Source organism: Spermophilus citellus (genome assembly GCF_964194105.1).
Source record: "Spermophilus citellus genome assembly, chromosome: 9".
Classification (NCBI taxonomy): Eukaryota; Metazoa; Chordata; class Mammalia; order Rodentia; family Sciuridae; genus Spermophilus; species Spermophilus citellus.
Genome location: NC_138191.1, coordinates 84,175,874 through 84,198,432, shown reverse-complemented (window position 1 = coordinate 84,198,432; position 22,559 = coordinate 84,175,874). Strand labels below are relative to the sequence as shown.

At 39.0% G+C, this 22,559-nt stretch overlaps 2 protein-coding genes across 2 annotated transcripts in view; one reads left to right on the top strand and one right to left on the bottom strand.

Moving 5' to 3' along the window:
- Window positions 1-22,559, top strand: part of IL23R (interleukin 23 receptor) — a gene marked incomplete at its 5' end in the record, with an annotated part of 72,231 nt that overhangs the window by 4,508 nt on the left and 45,164 nt on the right. The window contains one exon of the mRNA XM_081308352.1: window positions 6,189-6,312. Within this exon, the coding sequence (XP_081164478.1) occupies window positions 6,189-6,312 (124 nt within the window). The remainder of the gene's footprint in view (window positions 1-6,188; window positions 6,313-22,559) is intronic.
- Window positions 8,933-15,059, bottom strand: LOC308656971 (trafficking kinesin-binding protein 2-like). Its single transcript, XM_081308350.1, is given in 4 exon segments — window positions 8,933-12,825; window positions 12,828-13,173; window positions 13,175-14,502; window positions 14,505-15,059. Coding segments are annotated over 4 exon segments (2,625 nt in total). The 5' UTR covers window positions 14,773-15,059; the 3' UTR covers window positions 8,933-12,142.

Genomic DNA, 22,559 nt, shown 5'->3' with positions numbered 1-22,559 from the left:
CACCTCCTGAGCAGCTGAGATTATGCCACCATGCCCAGCAAAAATGTGTCTTTTTGATACAATGTAGGTAGTAGCTCATACAACCCCCTGCTTCTAATCCCATTACCCCTATCGTGAATCACTGTTTGTTGCTGTGATTATTAAGAAAAAATTTAGTCAAGTTAATCTGAAAAATATATGCCAATTTAAGTTGTGTTCATAGTATTCTAAAAGTTTTGAAGTTACTGCAGTAAGATGAGCTGACTTATATAATTATATAATACTTTGTTCTTGGTTCTACTATTATGAAGGATACATCAGATCAGCAGTGTTTTAATCCAGACATTTTCTATAGAGAATGTTGCCCATTGTCAGTGAAAGATAAGGGCTTTGGGGGTTTTGCCATGTTCCTATCCTCAATGCTTTTGAGAATCAGATCTGAGTTCTTGCTTTCTCCTACCCTCTGCTCGCTCCTCAGCTAACAAGAGCCAGACCAGTGGCCTCCACATGAGGTCATTGCAGAGTACCAATATGGCCTCCACTGCAGCTGCCCGAAAAGCAGGAGGCTTCTTCATTCTGTAATGAGGCCATTGAGCTGCTTAACTCTGGGCAGTGATCTTGCCTGCTTCTCAAATGAGAACTATGGGAAAACATGCAGAAGAATTGAGGAAGGGAAGTTTTGGAATCAAATAATGAAGATGGTAAATATATGCCTTAAACTAATGCCTCGCACATGTGAAGTTTGCCCTAAATTGTGGAAATTAAACCACAGGCAGATACTTTATCTGAGGTATGAAATCTCTTGTTCACATCCTCAGGAAACATAATCAACCCTCAATGCTTCAATACTTCACTATCTATCCTTTGCGGGGCAGGTGTACGAGGTGTACAATTTCTTCAGAGGACAAGAAAGCAACTTCCACAGTTATGGGAAAGAGTTGGTTGTTAGTTCGGGCTAGAGGGGGAAAAAAGGATGTAAACAAGTGTCACCTCTGTTAAAAGACAAAATTTCAACAAATACAGTTTTTTTAGATCTAATTGGCTTTTGTGATTCATGAAACGGAGCAGGAGCTCATTCTATAAAATAGAAAGGTGCTCCACTGGGTGTGATAAAACAATTGATTTTTTATAAAGTGGGAACAAGAAAGCAGAACAAAAAAGGCACGGGGTTGGTTACTATCATATTACTTCAGATTACTTTCCTCCTAAAGGTTAAAGTGCAGGGAACTTCCTGACCTGCTTGTTCAGGTTGACTGGGCCTTTTCAGATTGGTTACTGTGAGTCTTCTGTTTTCAGGAAAAAAACTGATCGCTAGGGGTTGGCCTGATGCCTTAAAGTTTCAGTTGGATTGTGTGGCACTTAGCACAAGGTCACTCCATTTTGGTTTGGTTTGCTGGGGCTTTGTGTGGGAGCTTAATCCAAAACAACGGCCTCTTACAAATTTAATTTAGCACCCCCATTCCTGTGTGGGCAGTTTGTGTGACACATTCTCTTAATCACCCCACTAGTCTTGGCTAAGGGGCCTCTGCCCCAAACCCTGGGCACTGTTTCAGGTCAGAGAAGGCCTCCCTTCCCGATGACCTGTTTCTACACTTTCATTCTCTGCTGATGGCTCTTTAGAGAGAGGACATCACGCTTTCCATTCATTTCACTGGGGGGTTATAGCTCCTTACATAGATCTCTGGTTATGAGCACGAAAGCACAACTACCAGGTAAGAATTTACAAAAGGCCCTGGATTTAAGCTGAATGTGCTCTTAGGCTCTGCATTCTTAGCAAACAAAACTTCCTATTTAAGTAGGTCAGAATAAGGCTTTTGAGGGTTTTGTGGCATTCTAGAAATCACGTTGCTTTCACTAAACTATTTGAACACAGGATATTCGTCCTGGGAGCTTTACTATGTCAATTTATCATTACTGTTTTGAACAAAATGATATAATGCACCTTTTTTGAATGAAGACAAACCATAAAAGATAGAAGACAAGTGAGTCATTGCTTTCCTTGAAAGGAAATCCACATATATTTAAAAGTTTCTCTAGTGTATAATTTGTGAAATACAAACTATCACAATTTCCATCATAAGCCATGATCTTAAACACTTAGATTCTTATCTGGGATGAAATGCACACATATTATGGAAACTTTGTTCTAACAGAGCCACACCAATCATAGGATTAAAAAGTTAATGAGATGTCTTTTCATTTAAAAATACCAAACCATATACAGTCGTTTCCACTTAATCATTTATTTTAGGCATCTTTGACTGAGATTGTCACTTTTACTTCTTGTTATGACAAAGAAAGCTCACTGTTACCCAATAAAAACCCTGGAATATTCATGTTTAACATTACTATTAGGTTTATATCATTACTGCACATCAGGCCTGGCCTGTGCCCTCCTTGAATAAGGAATTGCAGGGTACTTTTCTTTTTCTTTTTCTTTCTTTGGCAGTGCTGGGGATGGAACCCAGGGACCTCTGCATGTTAGGCAAGTGCTCTATCACCCCCAGACCTCTTCATTTTAATAGCTTTCATTGACATTTTATTAATCAAGTCATACACTTCATAGAATAAACTTCACTGAGTGCTTTCTATGCTTTAAAATGTGCTCAATGCTAGAAATGCAAAGAGGGAAATCAGAGACCCTGCTTTCAAAAGGAAAGGATCTTTGGCTAGGCTCTGAATGAATAAGAATTCTGGTTGGTGATCAGTGACTGTCCAGATAATAGAGAACAGGTAGGATTAATTGGAAAGAGCATTTAGGCCGTCTCCTTGTGTATTTCAGGATATTCTCTAGAATCTGATTGAACAGCAGATCTGTATTCTTGGTTATTGAATAACCTGGCAATCAGCAGATGTGACTCTCATAACTCTACTCATAGGCTGTCTGTATGTCGCTTCACATTATCAAAAGCTGGGCTTATTTTTATATGTGTAGAGTTGTCTTTTGCAAAGTTAATTAACCACCGGGCATTTATAATCCTGAGCATTCTCTTCATATAGAATGCTGTGGAGACACATAGTCCACAAAATGACATTTGTCTTTTGTGATTGCCCAATCAATGACATTCTGTATCTGAAAGCAGAGGAAATTATTGTAATCAACAAGGAATCACACTGCAAGCAATGTTAAGAATAAGTTATGTTTCCATACCTACTTCCTTTAAAGCTCAAAAAGAACGGAAAGATTTAGTTACCCTACTTGGAACCCAATTTCTCCTCACTGTAATTCAATGTTACAACTCACCTGAATGTTTTGAAGTACTTTGGTATGCTCCTAACAGTTTTTTAAAACTGTAACATCAATTGCATTCATACAGAAAGTTAAAAAATTTAGACTAGCAAAACCAGAAATACTTATCATCTCCATAATCCCATAATTTTACCAATAACATAATCTCTCTTTAATGATTTGGAACATGTTTTTTGAGTTTCAGTCTTTTTCTCTTTCAAATGAAATCACTATATGAACTATTTTGCAACATGCTTTCTTACTTTATCAAATGGTCATTGTGTAACACAGAAGTTGAATTTCAGGTGGGTTCTTTGTCTTGTGAATTTGAAGAATGAAATCCATGGACACAAGGGTGAGAGCAAAGTACAGGATGTATTAGAGTAAGAGAAAGCAGAGCTCCTGAAGAAGGAGGGGTGCCCATGGGTGTCTGTTATCTAGGGATTTTTATGGGCTTGATCTGTCCCTGTAGGTGATTGGTGGGATATAGGATTTTGGACAGAGGGGCCAATCAACTCTTTTTCTATTTTGTCTTCTTCAGCAAATTTGGATAAAAGTGATTTCTAAGCCTTAATCAGCACAAGTGTGGGGGTGGGGTCTGTTGGAGCAAGAGGAAGTACTTTTGGAGGTAGGTAATATCTAAAGCTGTTAAGAAACTGTCCTCGTGGCTAGGAATAACTGGGGTAAGAAGCTTAATTTCTCAATTCTCTCTTCCTCCTTTTCTTCTCTTAGACCCTTTTTCTGACTGATTATGGATTGCCTATCTTTCTGTTTCAATCACTTAATCAATATATTTCTAATGTCTCCCAAAGGTTCAATTCTTAAATTGTCATTTACATCATTATTTTTGGATGTATTTTTAGGAATATACTATAGCTTATTTATCCCTGTGTTGGAGTATTAATGTAGTTTCCAATACTTTAGGGGCATATTTTTTTTAACCAAATGTTTTTATACATCGGTGAATAATTCATTAAAAGCGCATTCCCTAGATATTATTTCCATTTTTAAAGATTGTGATATGTGAAGTGCCCTCCATAAAGATTGTACCAATTTGTACTCTCACTAGAAGAGCTTTAGAAGATTTCCCTGAGTCCATCCCAATACTGTGTATTTACATATTTCAAAATCCTTGCCAGTTGGATAGATCTAAATGATATCTATTATTGTTTTGATTTGCAATGAGGATAGAATTCATATATTTTTATTACTTTATAAGTAACATTCTTGGTAGATGGCTTGCAGGTAAAATGAAAGAGTACATTTGTATTTAAATCTTTGGATATAACTTCAAGTGTACAAATCTCTATCTTTATTTTTTATGGTTCCCCCAATCTTGCATTTGCCTTGTGCTCTCTGGATAATCAAGTACCCCAGACGGTATTTCCCATGTAGCCACAAACTGAGAGCCATATTTGAAAAGTGGGTATATGATTAGCACTCAATATTTCCATACTTCTTTTTTTTTAACTTGATCTTGGTTACTTATTATTGGATGATACAATTGAAAATTCCAAATGCCATTCTGTAGTTGTTGGAAATGTCTAGGCTTCAGAGGGCTGAAGGGCTGAAAAGGTGGCATCAGAACTGGCATTTTTTCCCATCCCTTGGGTTTAGTTTTTCCCTTGTTGGCTTCATTCTTAAGCAGACTTAAGGCAGCTAAAGGACTGTCCACTAAGACAAGATGGCCACCAGCAACTCAGCTCACCTGCTACTCACACAGCAATTTTAAGGCCACTGGGAAGAAAGTGGAACAGAGGTGAATGTAAGAGGAATGGAGAGTGTGCGAGAGAGAGAGGTGGGGGGTGAGATCTGTGAAAACTGAACTATTTAAAAACTCTTTTTGATGTGGTCTTGGTGGCAAAATACACATAGCATAAATGCACATTTTTAGCATGTTTAAGTGCCTCTTTTATAATGGCTTTAAAAAAAAAGACCTTTGGAGAATTCTGATTGATTCCTGGAGTCATATGCTCATTTCCAAGGGGCATTCTCATATTAGCCAGCCTAGGTCAAGGTTTTGAGACATGAAATACATTCACATTGTTGTGCAACCATTACCCCACTCTCTTCAGAACTCTCTTCTTGCAAACTGAAACTTTTCCTCCATTAAACAGTAGCTCTCCATTCTCCCTATCCCAGCCCCTGGCCACCTCCATTCTGCTTATTGTTTCTAATAGTTTGCTCTTCTAAATCCCTCATGTAAGTGGAATCATAAGGCGATTCTTCTTTTCACTTTTTTATTTTATTAGTGTTATGTCTTCAAGTTTCATCCACGTTTTAGCATGTGTTGAAATTTCCTTCCTTTTACAGCTCAGTAATATGCGATGATATGAACACTGAACTTTTAAAGCAAGTGGGGGAATATGTCCCAGAGGGGGAGATAAGCTGCTTAAGTAGCAGGAAAAAAAAATTGCAAAGAACCCTTCCACAAGAGCCTAAGAACAGAGGTTTCAAGGAGGGAGTGACCAAAATTTCAAGTTCTATAGAGGTCAAGTTCAATAACAACTGACAAGAGAGAATGGGATTTGGGAAATAGAGTCATTATTGACCTTGGCAACACTGATTTTAATAGAATTGTATGAACTGAGTCCTGATTATTTGGGGCTCAAGAGTAAATGGGAGATGAAGAATAATGGACTGTTTTCAGATGTTTTGCTGTGAAGAGGAGGAGACAGATACAGTGGTAACTGAAGGAATATAGAATTTGGGAGAAGATTTTTTTTAGTGGACAAGGATTGGGGTGAACTTGACCTTGTTGGTATTGCCAAAGGAGCGGGGAACATAGTACAGGAAGAAGAGAAGCAATGTTTGATGGCAGAGTGGATTGCAAGGTGAGGTGGATGAAATGAGGAACAGAGAGGTGCTCAGTGCTGGCTGGCCCAGTTTCCAAAATAAAACAGACAGTTTATCAGCTAACTACTTTGCAAAGAACTTTATGTTTTTTGTGGATGCTCCTAAGTGATACATTTTGTTGCAGATCCACCAGATGCTCCCAAGGAGGTCACCTGTGTCATTTATGAATATTCAGGCAACATGACTTGTACATGGAATACTGGGAAGCTCACCTACATAGACACCAAATACGTGGTCTACTTGAAGAGGTAGGTTCCTTCTGAGGGGGTTCACATGTGCAGTTCCACTCCATTCAACCTGTGTTCAGCCTGCAGCAGAGATTCAAGAAATCAACTTCAAACATTAAACATATGCTCTGATTATCCCCATCTTCCTAATTATGATCAAGGAAACTAACAACACCTGTCTTGGGCCATTCATATTTTAATATCTCTGTGGGGCAGTGTATACTCTGACTTTTCTATCCTTTTTATTCATTGGTAGATAACTGGTAGATAGCACCTAATGGCGTAGCTCAGCAAAGCTTTAAATTGGCTTTAATCCTAGCCCCATTCTCCTTTTAGGATTAGGACAATTTACTTGGTTCTCAAATTTGCTGATTTTTTTTTTTTTTGCGGGGGGTTACTGGGACTTAAACCCAGGGGCACTCAACCACTGACCTCAGCCCTATTTTGTATTTTATTTAGAGACAGGTCTCACTGAGTTGCTTAGGGCCTCACTAAGTTACTAAGGCTGGCTTTGAACTCATAATCCTCCTGCCTCAGCCTCTGAGCTGCTGGAATTACAGGTATGCATCCCTGCACCTAGTACTGATTCTTCAACATGGGATTCAAGTAGAACCTAATGCGTGCGTTTGTTCTAATTATATAAATAGCATTTGGCTTTTAAAGTATGTACACGAGGCCATGTTCATAGTTGGCACTAGATTCACAGATGTTTTTGTCCCCACGACAAAAACTGAGCCAACTAGTACTGAGACGCTACCCAGGGGAATTCCAAAGGAGTTCCCCCCAAAAGAAAGGGAATGTCAACTCAGCCCCTGCAGGTTCTTGACACACATTGTAGAAGGAAATTTCAGGACATAGAGGCACAAGCAGAGATTTGTTCAGGGAAACAAGCAATAGAGCAGGATGCGTGCTCGAGGGGAGAGGGACTACGGGCACTTGGGGTTCAGACATGCTTTTGTGGTCTCAAGCTTCCTTTTTTAGAGGAAACTTTGTAAATGGTAAGCATGCGTAGTACTGGGGTGGAGTCATCTTAATGAGTTTGACTTTCTAGATCATGGAGCACAGAGCTGGGTATGGTGGTCTGTTTCTTCTCAGAATCTTCAGGTTGACATGATCTAGTTAAGAGCGCTTGGATGTTCCCTTATCATGGGTTTTTAACAGCATCTTTCTCTAGGCTTCTTTTAGTCTAAAAATATATCCTGCAAGCTAACAAGACACATTAGCACTAATTAACTGGACTTAGAATACTCTAAGATTTATTGGACTTTTTAAGTATTCTGGCCTGGAGGAAAAACAGGCCTGGGAGTGAAGGTGAGGACCTTTGTGGAATTTTTAGATTTAAATGACAGTCCCTCGTTCCTTCCCTGTTTGTCTCTGTTCTACCTACCCTTAAATCTTCTATCCTACCTCAGTAGTAACCCCCAAATATGAATTTAGTGTCAGTGTAGGCCAATCAGTCTTTCTTAGGGGTGTCCAGAGCATAGGACTTTCAGTTTTAAAACTTGGAAAGTTGTGGGCAAACTGGGGAGAAGTTGGCAACCTTAACCATGTTTCTTGTTTTATTTATTTATTTTTAAAGAAGCAATGCCTTCTGTAGTGAATTCAAAGTATTAGTAATCCTCAAACTTTTCATGAGCTACTTATTTTTTAAAGGACTTACTGGACCCTTACTATGTGCCAAGCACTGGGGCCTAGAGCTTTATATTCATAACCTCATTTAATCCCCTATACAACCTTGTGAGATACATACAATTATTTTTCCCACTTTTATAGATAAGGTACTGAGACTTAGAGAAGTTAGGTGATATGTCCAGACCCAGGCAGCCACATAGAGGGGCAAATGGGAATTGAAACTGGGCCACCTGATGGCCTCCTTCCTGTCTTAGCGTGTTTCTGCTCAAAGGATGTGGGTGACCAGATCAAGGGCATGTTTTAGAGATGCTACCAGGTCTCACCATTAGAGAAGAGAATAACCTTCGAATCTTATTCTCTCTGTGTGTGTCTGTCTCTCTCCTGTTAGGTACTCAGAATAATTTTAACTAAATGAAAAATAAAAAGGAACACCTCTTCAAGAAATTCTGGGTAAAACCTGGACAGATTGTATAAATACATTACTAAGCCCGGGATTACCAACTGTTTGCCATGGGCAGGAAGCTCCTGCTTTTTATTCTGAGCAGGGGCTAAACAGGATGGTCAGATGTCAAAGAAACCATGAAACCCTGGGATCAGAAGTAGATAGCAGTGATGGATAACATACAATGTGCTAAGTACTATACTTCATGTTTGTGTCTTCAATTCTCAGCTCTGCCTTGTGCGGAAACTCTTGTTCTCATTTTATAAGTAGCTTGAAGAGTAGACATTGCCCCTCCAAAGTCATTTGGCTAAGAAGTAGGGGAGCTGGAATTCTAACAGTTTCTCTCTGGCTCTACAGTCTGATACTTAACCTGTATCCTTGCTTCAATGCAAAGCAGTCGCTCTGAGATGCAAAGAAGTCAGGAGGACAAGAAAACTAGAGTCTCATTACCAAGTTAATTTTAGAAATGTGAAAATGAGAGGTGCCTGAGGGCAAACCCCATACTTTAAGCTCACAGAAAAGCTAGGTAATAGCAGACTAACAGAAAAAGCTTGGTAACTTAAGGACTTTTTTTTTTAAGAAGCTTCTCATGTTTATTATCTGATTTACATTTTACAAAGCAAAGGAAGGTGCACAAAGAGTTGTTTGACAAAGTCAAATCCCAGACATCACAAAATGGTATTTCTCTGGCTGTCCCAAACAGAGGGTACTTGTGCCTACTCCCAGGGGTCTGTGCTCTGTGATGCAACAGCTCAGTTACAACACTGTGCTGTTGCTGTTGTACACATAGAGAACAGATCCCTGTGCAAGGGACAGCACATTAAATACTGACAGCCCTAGTTCCAGATGTCCAAAGATGTTAGAACCACCCACTACTAACTATGTACTAGAATGGTCAGAAAAAAACAAACTTTGAATACTGTGCAAAATATACCTTTTATAAAAGAGAATAGGTTTCTGTTGTGCATCTCTAATTTATTTCCTCTCTTGCCAAAGTCTGACCATTTATGTCAAATCAAGAGCATACAGCACAAAAATGTTTTAAAAAAATGACTTTTAACAATAATCATTAACTTCTCCCTAAAGATCCATGCCTTCAGCTATTTACTTAAGATTTGGGATCTTCCTAATTCAGGAGAACTTTTAATTCTGAGCTCAAGAAAGTTATCTCTCCTACTAGATAACAGGATACTCAGAAATACCTGAGGTATTAATCACTGAAAACATTGTTGAAGGAAAAAAAAAAAAAGATTGGGATTTCCTAAACTAGCACGAAATTACAGATACAGCTAACACCAGAGGAAAAAAACCACAAATAGAACCAAAGCATATAAGATAAACTGAGGAAGAACTTGCTGTGAGGCTCTAGTTCTTACTATATTTTGCAGATTCTCAGGCTGTACCAAAAATGATTTTAGTGGAAACTTCAAAAATAGCAAAACCCAGTTTTAAGATAGGATACATTTCTAGAGACAAGCATGCACCAGCATATAATTATGGTTTCCGATGACATCAGTATCAATTGAATTTTCAAAAACCCAGGTCTGGTTTTCTTTAATCAGATGTTCTTATTTGATTGCTAATATACCCACTCTGCTTCCAGTGATCATTTAGGCATTGATTATAAAAAATTATGCTCAACACAGAACACTACAAAATCTAGCTTAACTTAAAGGGATTTATATAATATGCATATAAATCTGGTAATTTAACATTCTTTATTACTTCCTAACCTTATGTTTTCCTACTTCCTGATGTTGCTTTGAAATTATAAATGTCCAGGCAACAGGAAGATTACTTTCTTAGGAAACAAATAAAAAGCTTTAAGAGTTGGCTAAAGTAAGCACCCCAGAGCTACTTTACAGAGTAGAAATTCAAATGCCATTTTTAAAAAAGTGAGTTGGAGTATTTAGGAAATTCAACAATTCTGTTCTAATGCCTTACTGACTTGCCTGGAATCCTTTCTGATTGTGTGCGTGTATGCTTGCTGACATCAGCACGGCTGAGCGAAGGGGAAAGAATGGGAAGAGTTCTCTCTCCACCCTTAGTTTTTGAGGAATTTATTTAGAAAAGTTTTATTAAAAGATTCTAAAAATTATGAAAAACTCATACATTCTTACCACTGGGTATGCATGTTGGTTTTTTAATTATTTGGAGCTTGTAGCTCTTTATATAGGGGAGGCACCTCAAAAGGAGAGAGGAAGGACCATCCCTGGCCTGGGAATAGGTGTACTAGTGGTACCACAGGAGACAGAGCAATTGAAAATTGTCTTTCAGTTAATTCAGGACAAAGCAACAAAGCAATTGAAAATTAAGCACCAGAAAGATCAAGTGATGCATCTCCTGTTTTCATGAACAAAGTAATAAGTCTCCTCCCCCACCTTCTCCCTATCATATTTTTCATGTAATTATATTCCAGCCCCAGTCATACAAAGCTATGCCACCTGATGAGGGACAGACCCTGATCAGCAACACTCACAAAACAGAAAGACTTCTTCCCAATTCACAGGCTTTCATCACACTGCTGAATACTGAAACCTAATCTCATGGTCTCACTTTACTATTTCAGTTTGTCAAAAAAGAACCCCAGAGAAAAGAAGCTAACTTTTCCATGATAAAGTTTGTCCTCTAATTCTATGGATACTAAGTACGAGGCAGGTATGTTTTATTAGGAAAAAAAAACACCACCACCACCAACAAAATATAGTCTCAAAGCAAGCACCTGGGTTTTACTTCAGTTTATAATAATTTAATGTGCCTGAGAATTTTTGTGCAAATACACATCATCTTTCATGAAAAATATGCATAGCATACTTTGGAAAAAGTTGTGGTCAACTTTCCTTACAAAAAATTTTTTACGCATGTAAATATACAACATAACCTAATTCCTATTGATTGCACTTTTGGTTTAACCCCTTCTAGCCTCCAAGAAAATTCGAGAAATGAACTTGATGTTTGTCTTTCCTGGCCACTGTATTATCCAACAAAAATATTCTAAAAACAAGTTTCCTTGGTTCCAACTTACCCATATTTTCCTTCTTAAAGAAAATCCCTCCCAACCCCTGCCCACATTTTTTTTTTGTTGTTTGGATATTGTATAAAAATACAAATTTAGAAATGAGCTTTCAATAATCATTAATATGAAGGAATTTGGATGGCGTTTGAGCTCACAGTGGCTCAAAGGCCTGAAAACAGGAAAAAAGGAGTCTAAACTTATGATCTAACTAAAAAGATAAAATTCCTTGTTTTGCGAATGCTATGAGCACACCATTAGATGGATGCATGATTTAACCAGACATTAGCAGAGTAACATCTGAGCATCTCGCTACCATCCGAGTAACAGACTGAAATCACCACACCAACCTTTTGGAAGAGCTTTCTCTGAGTGACTGTCAAAGTTGCTCTTTTTCTCTTCCCATCCTGCTATGCTCATCAGAAGTAAAGGTATCAGCAAGTTCAGTTTTCTGGTGTGTTCTAATACTACTGAATTTCTATTCATTTTTTATTTTCAAGACAAGAAAACTCAATTGAAAGATTGTTAAACCTTTCTTTTCTTTCTCCAAACACTCATGGCTCATTCATTTCTACTTTCAATTTACCAGACTTCATCCACAGGGACCTCCGCCCAATCTTGTTTCCACACCTCCACTGCCCTCTCCACATTCACAACCATTCTGCAACATTCCTTTTCTCTCAAGTCAGACTAGATTGCTTGTATCAGTGCATATCAATCCTTCATGTGCTAATCTTGTACAAGGGTTCAGTTAATGATGAGTTTCAGTCCTCCTTCAGGATACTCATTTTGGGTGAGGATGTGCAAACAGGGACACCAAAGCTACCCATCATGACTGGAAGACTCTGATTCCTTCTCAGTCCACCCATTAAGCTGCTACCGGAATTTAAATAAACAGCAGAGTCTGGTTTTTGTAGGCTGATTTCTACCTCTTGGCTTTTTCCATTCTCCTGGCTGGCAGGGGTCTTGCCGACTCTGGCTATCCCTAGTCGCTTCAGCCTATCCACTAGGTTCATTTTCAACTGGCCAACATCAGGAGGGTTCCGGGAAGGTCTCAAGCCATACATTTCCTGGAGGAATGTTTCAGCTGGACGGGAGGCCAAAAAATTTTCAGAGAGATGCACTCGGGTCTCAAAGGGCAAGGGAGAGGGGCATGGTGAATGAGATGGGGAATTTGGAGGTGTGGAAGGGATAGCAAGGGCTTTTGGAAGAGGCGTGAGAAGGGGATTCTCTGAAATTGGGCTGTGGTACACTTTAGCAGAGATGCCACGCTCCTGAAGAAGTTTGGCCAAGCTCATGGTGCTACTGAAGGTTACAGTAGAATCTCGTCGGTTTGTGATGGAGTCACCAATGCTGAGTCTATAGGACATGGCAGGAGAATTCATAGCTGTGTTCGATGAACTATTCCCACTACTTCCACAGGATAGCGAAGGGAATCCAGAGCTGCAACTGGTCCAACTGTTGAAGAAATGGGTGGTAGGAAGATCCCTGTTACTGGTTTGGATACTGTAGGTTTCTGCTCCATATGAAGAGGCTGCTGAACCTGAAAAGTGATGCCCTCCTCTTCATCCTCTTCTAAATCTGAGATGTGATAGACGGCACCTTTGGGCAACTGGGTAAAGCCTTTAGTAATGACACCTGGTCGTGGATCAAGAATAGTTCCCAAGTTTGGTTGAGCAAGCTGCTGCCAGTGATGTAGAGTTTGTGATCCTTCAAGGGGCTTGACGATTTGTAATTTTTCTGGCATAAAGCCTCGAAGGCAACTGGCACTGCTGAGGTCTGTGATCTCTGACTCGGTCGGTGCAAACAGATGCAAGGCTCTCTGTGGGGGTGTCATAGCCACTAACCCCCTCTTTTTGGTCAGCTAGAACCCGGATCTTCCGTTCCCACTCTTCAGCAAAGAACTGCTTCTCACTTAAGTAGTTCTGTCGACGCAGGCTGAGGCGATGCAGTGCTATAGCCAAATCACTGTCTTCTGAAGGTTCTGGCTGGCTCACCGACTGAGAGCTCCCTGGAGCCTCCTCTGAGTTGCTCCCTGGGTTTGGGAGTGTTTTGTCCTCTGTTTGCTGTACACCAGACTCAAAAGTTTTTGCTGTCATGATGACACTTGAACGGTTTGAGCCTGGGATGGGTAGCAGAGCTGGAAATGGGACAGAGCGGCCCCGTGTGTCATTTGCAACCTTGACAGTATCAAACACCCGTTTCTGTTGGGCTTTTTGCTTAAAGAGAGATTCCTCATCCAAACTCAACTTTTTACGCATGGTCCCCTCAATCTCAGCTGCCAAAGATTCCCCAGTAAAAGCTCCATAAGATTGGGAGAAGTACAGATGAGCAGCAGGGCCAGACCTGCTACGAAGTTCCTTTATTTCTTCTTGGGATTCATGTAACATTCCCAAACACTCCATATTTCTGTCTTGTAACTCATGTAGCTCCATTGTCAGTTGTCGCTGGGCATCTTTGGAAGCTTGTAGGTGAAGTCTTAGTTCTTCCTTTTCAATCACATGTTCTTTAAGTTTGTGCTGCAGATCTACAATCTGAGACAAAAGCGAGGAGATCTCCTCTTGGTATCGAATCAGTTCATCACTTTTTCCTGACAATTCTTCAGTCATTTTGGACATCTGAGCATTTGTTTCTCGAAGTTCTTTAACACAGTCATTCACAAGCTGTTGTTCCTTCTCTTCATAAGTACAAGTTTCTGTCTTTATATGACAAGCCTTGGATCGAAGAGCCATGTTCTCTTCTTCCAGTTCCTTGAGCTTTTCTTGTAGCATGTCCAGCTGTAGCAAACCTTGAGATAAGCTAAAGGACTCATTGAACCTAAGAGGTGTAGAACAGCTGGAATCAGTTTCACTCTCTTCAGAAGCAATAGAGACGATTCGAAGTAATTCATCTTTCTTGGATAGCTCATGTTGCAGCTGATTAACTTGATCAAAGGCTTGTCCCAATTGCTCTTCCAAGGCTTCATTTTGCTCAGACAAGACATGATTCCGCTTTAAGAGAGCTTGTCCAATTCGAGCAGCTAGCTCCAGATCACGATCCCTCTCTGCAAGGAGATGTGTAACCATGTCAATGTCATTGTAAGTTTTGGTCATCTGCTCCACTCTGTCTGTACCTAGAATCATGTCTCTTCAGCAAGGACTGGAGAGAGGGCATCAGATGCATGGTGCTGGTGCTGCGGCGACTGTGTCCAGTCCTGATTTTCATACAGAAAGAGAGAGTCTACTCTTAGCTTATACTGTGGTAGCTGTTCTTCTAGCAGATTCACCAGCTCAACTTCAGGGAGATCCTCATTGGAGCAGACATCAGTGATGCTCTCCGAGTCTCTGTGATTGCTACTCATGAGGTTTTCTTCACCTGTTGGTGATGTAAAAATGGCATTCTGCGACTGACTCATGCAGGATCCTTTCTTGCTTTGGTTGAAAAGGACAGCTTTGGTATGAATCAGAGTAAAGGAAATCCATCAAGCCATTTAATAAAGAAATAGAAGTAGGCATATGGATATTTTCTTTTGCACAGATTTTCTCTGATGAGTCAAACAGCATCTGCAGCAATGAGTGCTCTCATGTGATTATCATCACTTGGACAGTCATGACTGGAATGGCCCGGCGTCTGCCGTCCTCCGCCCCCAATACCTCAGGAATAAGCCCCAGAAGTGGCGGCAGCCTGAGAGCAGCAGCCCAAGCTGCCCAGGACTTTTACTATTTTATGGAAACTTGATGTATCTCATGGACTTCCTCATCTTCTTGTTCATCTTTCTTTCCATTTTGCTCTCTTTCTCTATCTTCTATCTTATATAACAGCTTTATTAAGTATAATTCACCTACCACACAATCCACCTTATTTTAAGTATACTATTCAATGATTTTTGTTAAATCACAATGCAAAGAAAAGACCACGGACTCCAATTTTAAATCAAATTAAAACAAGCTTGTAATTCTGGCCGGGACTGTCTCTCCCGAAATCCTTGGGTTAGAGAACAGTACCCCAGCTCTCTAGGAGCATAGTTTTATAGCATAAAAAGTTACAAAAGGTGGGGGGTGCCTTGAGAACTTACAGATAACAGTATTTTGACAAGTATAATTCAAAGGCAGATAGTAGGTTAATGATCTAAGTGGTTCAGCATTTCAAGGTAGGGAGTAAATTTAGATCCCCACACCGGAATTTATGAAGTGCTGCTAAGGTTTCAGAGAGGGTTGTTATCTGGTCAGGGAAAGCCAGTCATGGGTGAGTTCAAGGCATGGGCAGGCATTCCAAGCGAGTTTAGAAATCGCAGTAATTTATAGTAAAACAGAAATTAACTTTTCATGACTTTGTGACAAGATGGCTCCCAATCTTATGGTGGAATTAGGCTGGGTTCATCAACTTTAGCAAATTCCTAGAGTTGTGCAACTATCACCACAGTTGATTTTAGAACATTTTCATCATGCCAAAAAGAAACCCCATGCCCATTAGCAGTCACTTCTTATTTCTCCACAACCCTCCCAGCACCTGGCAACTACTATTTTGTTTGTTTGTTTGTTTGTTTGTTTCTGTGGATTTGTCTACTCTGGATACTTCATGTGAAAGGAATCCTACAGTAGATGGTCTTTAGTGACTGGCTTCTTCACTTATCACAGTGTTTTCAAGGTTCATCCATGTGCAGCACGTGCCAGTACTTCAGTCCTTTTACAGCTGAATAATGTTCCATTCTAGAGTTTTATCACATTATGTTTATCCATTCATTAGTTGATGAGCATTGGATTATTTCCATGCTCTGGCTACATGAATAACATTCTATTAACATTTATACAAACATATGTTTTCATTTCTCTTGGGCATATACTGAGGAATAGAATTTCTGTGTGTATATATTAACTGTTAGGGGAACTTCCGGAATGTTTTCTAAAGGAGCTGCAATATTTTACCTTCCCACTAACAATGTTTGGGGGGGGGTGTGTTCCAAAATCTCCATGCCTTTGCCAATGCTTATTATTGTCTTATTGGTTATTGTCATCCTATTAGGTATAGGTTAGTCAACTTTTTGTCACTGTGACCAAAATACCTGTCAAGGACAGCTTAGAGGGCTGGGGCTGTAGCTCAGTGGCAGAGCACTTGCCTCTCATGGGTGAGGCACTGAGTTCAATCCTCAGCACCACGTAAAAATAAACAAAATAAAAGCATGCTGTCTTATCTACAACTAAAATAAAATAAAATAAAATAAAAGCTTAGGGGACGAAAGGTTTATTTTAGGCTCATCCTTTCAAAGGTTTCAGTAGAAGGTGGGCCAACTCTGGACCCCATGGTAGAAGGGCCTGGCTGGGAATAGCTATTCAGCTCAAGGAGGCCAGGAAGCAGAGAGAAAGGAGAAGCCAGAGGAATAAGATATAATCCCCAAGGCACAGTCCCAGAAATCTACCTTCTCTTGCCACACCCCATCTGCTTACAGCTACCACCCAGTATTGTAGTCCTTTCAAATTATTAATTTATCAAATGGATAAATCACTGATTAGATCAGAGCTCCCATAATTAATCATTTCACCTCTGAACATTATTAACAAAGGAGATTTTTGGCGAGACACCTCATATCCAAACCATAACAGGCTAATATTCTGGCAAACCCCACTCACCTGCCTTCTCAGGTTCCTGACAATAGAATTGCATTGTAAATTTGTGAGAGACATATCACAACTTGAGAAAATATATTCATTAGAGAAAATTTCAAACTTGTTGATCACCACCTAATTTCTATATAGTATCATTAAAATAGTCTCTAAGTGTTTTATGACTATTAATTATATATTTCGTTGAGATCCTTAAATGCTTCAAAATTATATGTGTTTAAATTATTTGCCCATGGCTTTTGAAGGACACATCTACTTTATAAAGAATACCCGTAGTAGTTATGAGTACTGAGGCTGTTTCAGACTCAAAAAGTCACTCAAAAAGTATATAAAGTATAGATTTACAAAAGAGAATGCGTTCAGAAATAACCATGGGAAAGAGCACCAGTTAGAGTTTTATATTTTATTTCTAGTTTAGGTATCTTTTATGATGCAAATATCATAAAACCCCAGTGCAGTGCATTAGTTAGCTTTCAATTTCTGCAACAAATCTTGATATAATCAACTTGTAAGGAGAAAAGTTTATTTGGGCTCACAGTTTCAGAGGTTCCTGACCATGACTAATTAACCCTGTGGCTCCAGGCCTGTTCTGAGGCAGCAGCATATCATAGTGGAAGCATATGACAGAGAAAAACTGCTCACCTCGTTACCTCATCTCTTTCTCCTTACCCCTTCTGCCATGTGAGGATACATATATTTTTGTAGAATAATTAGCTACCTAATAACTTGAAATAAACATTTCTTACATTTCCCCCTTCATTGTCTAGTTAAATAAGTATAAGAAAAAGTCATATGTATTTTTAAAATTATCTATTCCACTGTCTTTCTATAAATTCAATAGTACAGGTTGAACATTTCTAATTTGAAAATCAAAAATCTGAAATGCTCCAAAATCTGAAACTTTCAACATTCCAACATAATATCTCAAATGGGAAATTCCACATCATGAAAATTTGTTTCATGTACAAAATAATTTTTTTTTAAATTGTATAAAATTACCTTCAGTTGTATACATAAAAGTTTTATGAAATATAAATGAATTTCATGTTTAGACTTGGGTCCCTTAGCCAAGATATCCCATATATATATATATACACAAATATTCTAAAATATGAAAAAATTCACAAATCCAATACTTCCAGTTCTAAGCATTTTGGGTAAGGCGTGTGCAACCTGTAAACTGTAACTGAACTCTGACAAACCTAACCAAATTTTGAATTGATGGAGTCCAGATTAATGAGATTTTATCATATTTTAAAGAATGGGAAAAATTATCATAAGAATGAACATTTTCCTCCAGCATATTAAAAGCACGAGTGCCTGAAAGTACAGACAAATCAGAAAAGGAAACACACATCTATTCATCTTCCAATTAATGAAAAACAAACTCATGAGTTGAAAGCAACTAGAGAAAGAAAAAGTCAATTTCACTAGCAAACTACCAAGAAGATCTTTTCTCTCAAGGAAAAAGTTGACTTAGAATGAATGTTGTGGTTAAGGTAGTTGGTACAGTTTCAGGTCAAAGGGAGAGATCAGCATTGGCAAAGTTTCACTTCCAATTCGTGTGGTTCTGTGTTCCAGTAAGGTCACATAGAGAAACCTGTCACCTCAGCCCACACACTGGTTTCACCCAGTGGCATACAAGTGGGGATCCCTCTTTGGCAGCAAAGGGGCCATCAGGGCCTACTGGTGTTGGGTTGAAGTGTTAAGTAGAAGAATTACATCTATGTTGCTGCAAGAGCTTTCTCCCCACCATCCAGCTTCTTTGTGGTGGCTTCATCAGATACAGCCGAATGGCTATTCCCATACCTTCCTCTTCCTCTTGTTTGCTGAGTAGTCAGGGGTGGCGATAGAAAAAAATTAAACTTGCTCATTGGCGTCTACCTCCTGCTCTCCCACTATCCTCAGCAGCTTCATGTACGTGTGCTCTTTCTTTATCTTAGGAATTCATGCAGTGTCTCCTGCAGTGCCTTATAATTGATAAATATTTTTTTGCACAGAAATGAATGGATGACACTCCATTCTGTTCCATGCAAGTCAGTTTAGCAAATATTCATTTAATATTTCATGTCTTCCTGGCACCATGTTAAACTCTAGAGACAAAAACAAAAGACAAAGCAAAACAAACAAACAAAAAAAGATACACACCATCTCTGTGCTTGGCAAGCTTATACATTTTTACAAGGCCACCAATGGGGGAATTTCAGGTACCATGGAAGACCAATAGGGCAAATATTTTTAGATTAGATGCCATTTTATTTACTTTCTAATTTTAAACTTTCTTTCTTTTCTTTTCTTTTTTTTTTTTTTTTTTTTTTTTTTTTTTTGTATCAGGAATTGGGGCTTAACTATTAAGCTACATTCCCAACCCTTTTTATTTTTTATTTTGAGACAGGGTTTTGCCAAGTTGCTGAGGCTGGCCTGGAACTTGTGATCCTCCTTCCTCAGCCTCCAAGTCACTGGAACTACAAGCATGTGTCACCATGCCTGGCTTAGATTGGACGTCATTTTAGACCCTTAAATTCAGTTGCCTACTCTACCAGTTCATAAGGGCTGCTTATAGTTGCCACATCTTCTTCTCCGCATATTTATTTCTAACAAGCAGAATTCTTAGATATGATCCCAAACATTTATAAGACTGTGGTGTTAGGTTTCAGTAAGTCTTTCAGGATTCAATAAGCAGTTCATATTTTAAAATCCATTTCCTCACCAATTATGAGCCCAGAGAGCTGAGACTGTAGAAAAATACAACTTTGTTCCTTTTTGTTTTTTTTTTTGTTTTGTTTTTTGTTTTTTTTTTTCTTTATTGGATGTTCACAACATTACAAAACTCATGACAAATCATATTTCATAGATTAGAATCAAGTGGGTTATGAACTCCCATTTTTACCCCAAATACAGATTGCAGAATCACATCGGCTACACATCACATTTTTACATACTGCCATATTAGTGACTGTTGTATTCTGCTACCTTTACTATCCTCTAAAATCCCCCCTCCCCTTCCCTCCCATCTTCTCTCTCTACCCCACCTATTGAAATTCATTTCCCTCCATGTTTGTTATCCCATTCCCCTCGTAAACTCTTATATATAATTTTGTATTACAATGAGGGTCTCCCTCCATTTCCATGTGATTTCCCTTTTTTTTTTCTCCCTTTCCCTCCCGCCTCATGTCTCTGTTTAATGCTAGTCTTTTCTTCCTGCTCAGCCTCACTGTTCTGCTCTTAGTTGCTCTCATTATATCAAAGAAGACATTTGGTATTTGTTTTTTAGGGATTGGCTAGCTTCACTAAGCATAATCTGCTCTAGTGCCATCCATTTCCCTGCAAATTCCGTGATTTTGTCATTTTTTAGTGCTGCGTAATATTCCATGGTATATAAATGCCACATTTTTTTTTATCCATTCATCTATTGAAGGGCATCTGGGATGATTCCACAGTCTAGCAATTGTGAATTGTGCTGCTATGAACATCGATGTGGCAGTATCCCTGTAGTGTGCTCTTTTAAGGTCTTCAGGAAATAGTCCGAGTAGGGCAATAGCTGGGTCAAATGGTGGTTCCATTCCCAGCTTTCCCAGGAATCTCCATACTGCTTTCCAAATTGGCCGCACCCATTTGCAGTCCCACCAGCAGTGTACAAGAGTACCCTTTTCCCCACATCCTCGCCAGCACTTGTTGTTGTTTGACTTCATCATGGCTGCCAATCTCACTGGGGTGAGGTGGTATCTTAGGGTGGTTTTGATTTGCATTTCCTTGACTGCTAGAGATGGTGAGCATTTTTTCATGTACTTATTGATTGATTGTATGTCCTCCTCTGAGAAGTGTCTGTTCAGGTCCTTGGCCCATTTGTTGATTGGGTTGTTTGTTTTCTTATTGTCTAATTTTTTGAGTTCTTTGTATACTCTGGATATTAGGGCTCTATCTGAAGTGTGAGGAGTAAAAATTTGTTCCCAGGATGTAGGCTCCCTATTTACCTCTCTTATTGTTTCTCTTGCTGAGAAAAAACTTTTCAGTTTAAGAAAGTCCCATTTGTTGATTCTTGTTATTAACTCTTGTGCTATGGGTGTCCTATTAAGGAATTTGGAGCCTGTCCCCACAATCTGTAGATCGGAACCAACTTTTTCTTCTATCAGACGTAGAGTCTCTGATTTGATATCTAGCTCCTTTATCCACTTTGAGTTGACTTTTGTGCGTGGCGAGAGGAGGGGATTTAGTTTCATTTTGTTGCATATGAATTTCCAATTTTCCCAACACCATTTGTTGAAGATACTATCCTTTCTCCATTGCATGTTTTTAGCTCCTTTATCAAATATAAGATAGTTGTAGCTTTGTGGATTAGTCTCTGTGTCCTCTATCCTGTACCATTGGTCCACCCGCCTGTTCTGGTACCAGTACCATGCTGTTTTTATTACTATTGCTCTGTAGTATAGTTTGAAGTCTGGTATCGCTATACCACCTGATTCACACTTCCTGCTTAGAATTGTTTTTGCTATTCTGGGTCTTTTGTTTTTCCATATGAATTTCATGATTGCTTTATCTATTTCTACAAGAAATGCCGTTGGGATTTTGATTGGCATTGCATTAAATCTATAGAGAACTTTTGGTAATATCGCCATTTTGATGATGTTAATTCTGCCTAACCATGAACAGGGTATATTTTTCCATCTTCTAAGATCCTCTTCTATTTCTTTCTTTAGGGTTCTGTAGTTTTCATTGTATAGATCCTTCACCTCTTTTGTTAGGTTGATTCCCAAGTACTTTATTTTTTTTGAGGATATTGTGAATGGAGTGTTTTTCCTCATTTCCATTTCAGAAGTTTTGTCGCTGATATACAGAAATGCCTTTGATTTATGTGTGTTGATTTTATATCCTGCCACATTACTGAATTCATTTATTAGTTCTAGTAGTTTTTTTGTAGACCCTTTTGGGTCTTCTAGGTATAGAATCATGTCATCCGCAAATAGTGATAATTTAAGTTCTTCTTTTCCTATTTTTATGCCTTTAATTTCTTTCGTTTGTCTAATTGCTCTGGCCAGTGTTTCGAGAACTATATTGAATAGAAGTGGTGATAGGGGGCATCCCTGTCGTGTTCCAGATTCTAGAGGGAATGCCTTCAATTTTTCTCCATTCAGAATGATGCTAGCCTGAGGCTTGGCATAGATAGCTTTTACAATGTCGAGGTAAGTTCCTGTTATCCCTATTTTTTCTAACGTTTTGAACATAAAGGGATGCTGTACTTTGTCAAGTGCTTTTTCTGCGTCTATTGAGATGATCATATGGTTCTTCTCTTTAAGCCTATTGATGTGGTGAATAACATTTATTGATTTCCGTATATTGAACCATCCTTGCATCCCAGGGATGAATCCTACTTGATCATGGTGCACAATTTTTTTGATATGCCTTTGTATCCGATTCGCCAGAATTTTATTGAGGATTTTTGCATCTAGGTTCATTAGAGATATTGGTCTGTAGTTCTCTTTCTTTGAGGCGTCTTTGTCTGGTTTCGGAATCAGGGTGATGTTGGCCTCATAGAATGAATTTGGAAGAGCTCCCTCCTTTTCTATTTCCTGAAATAACTTGA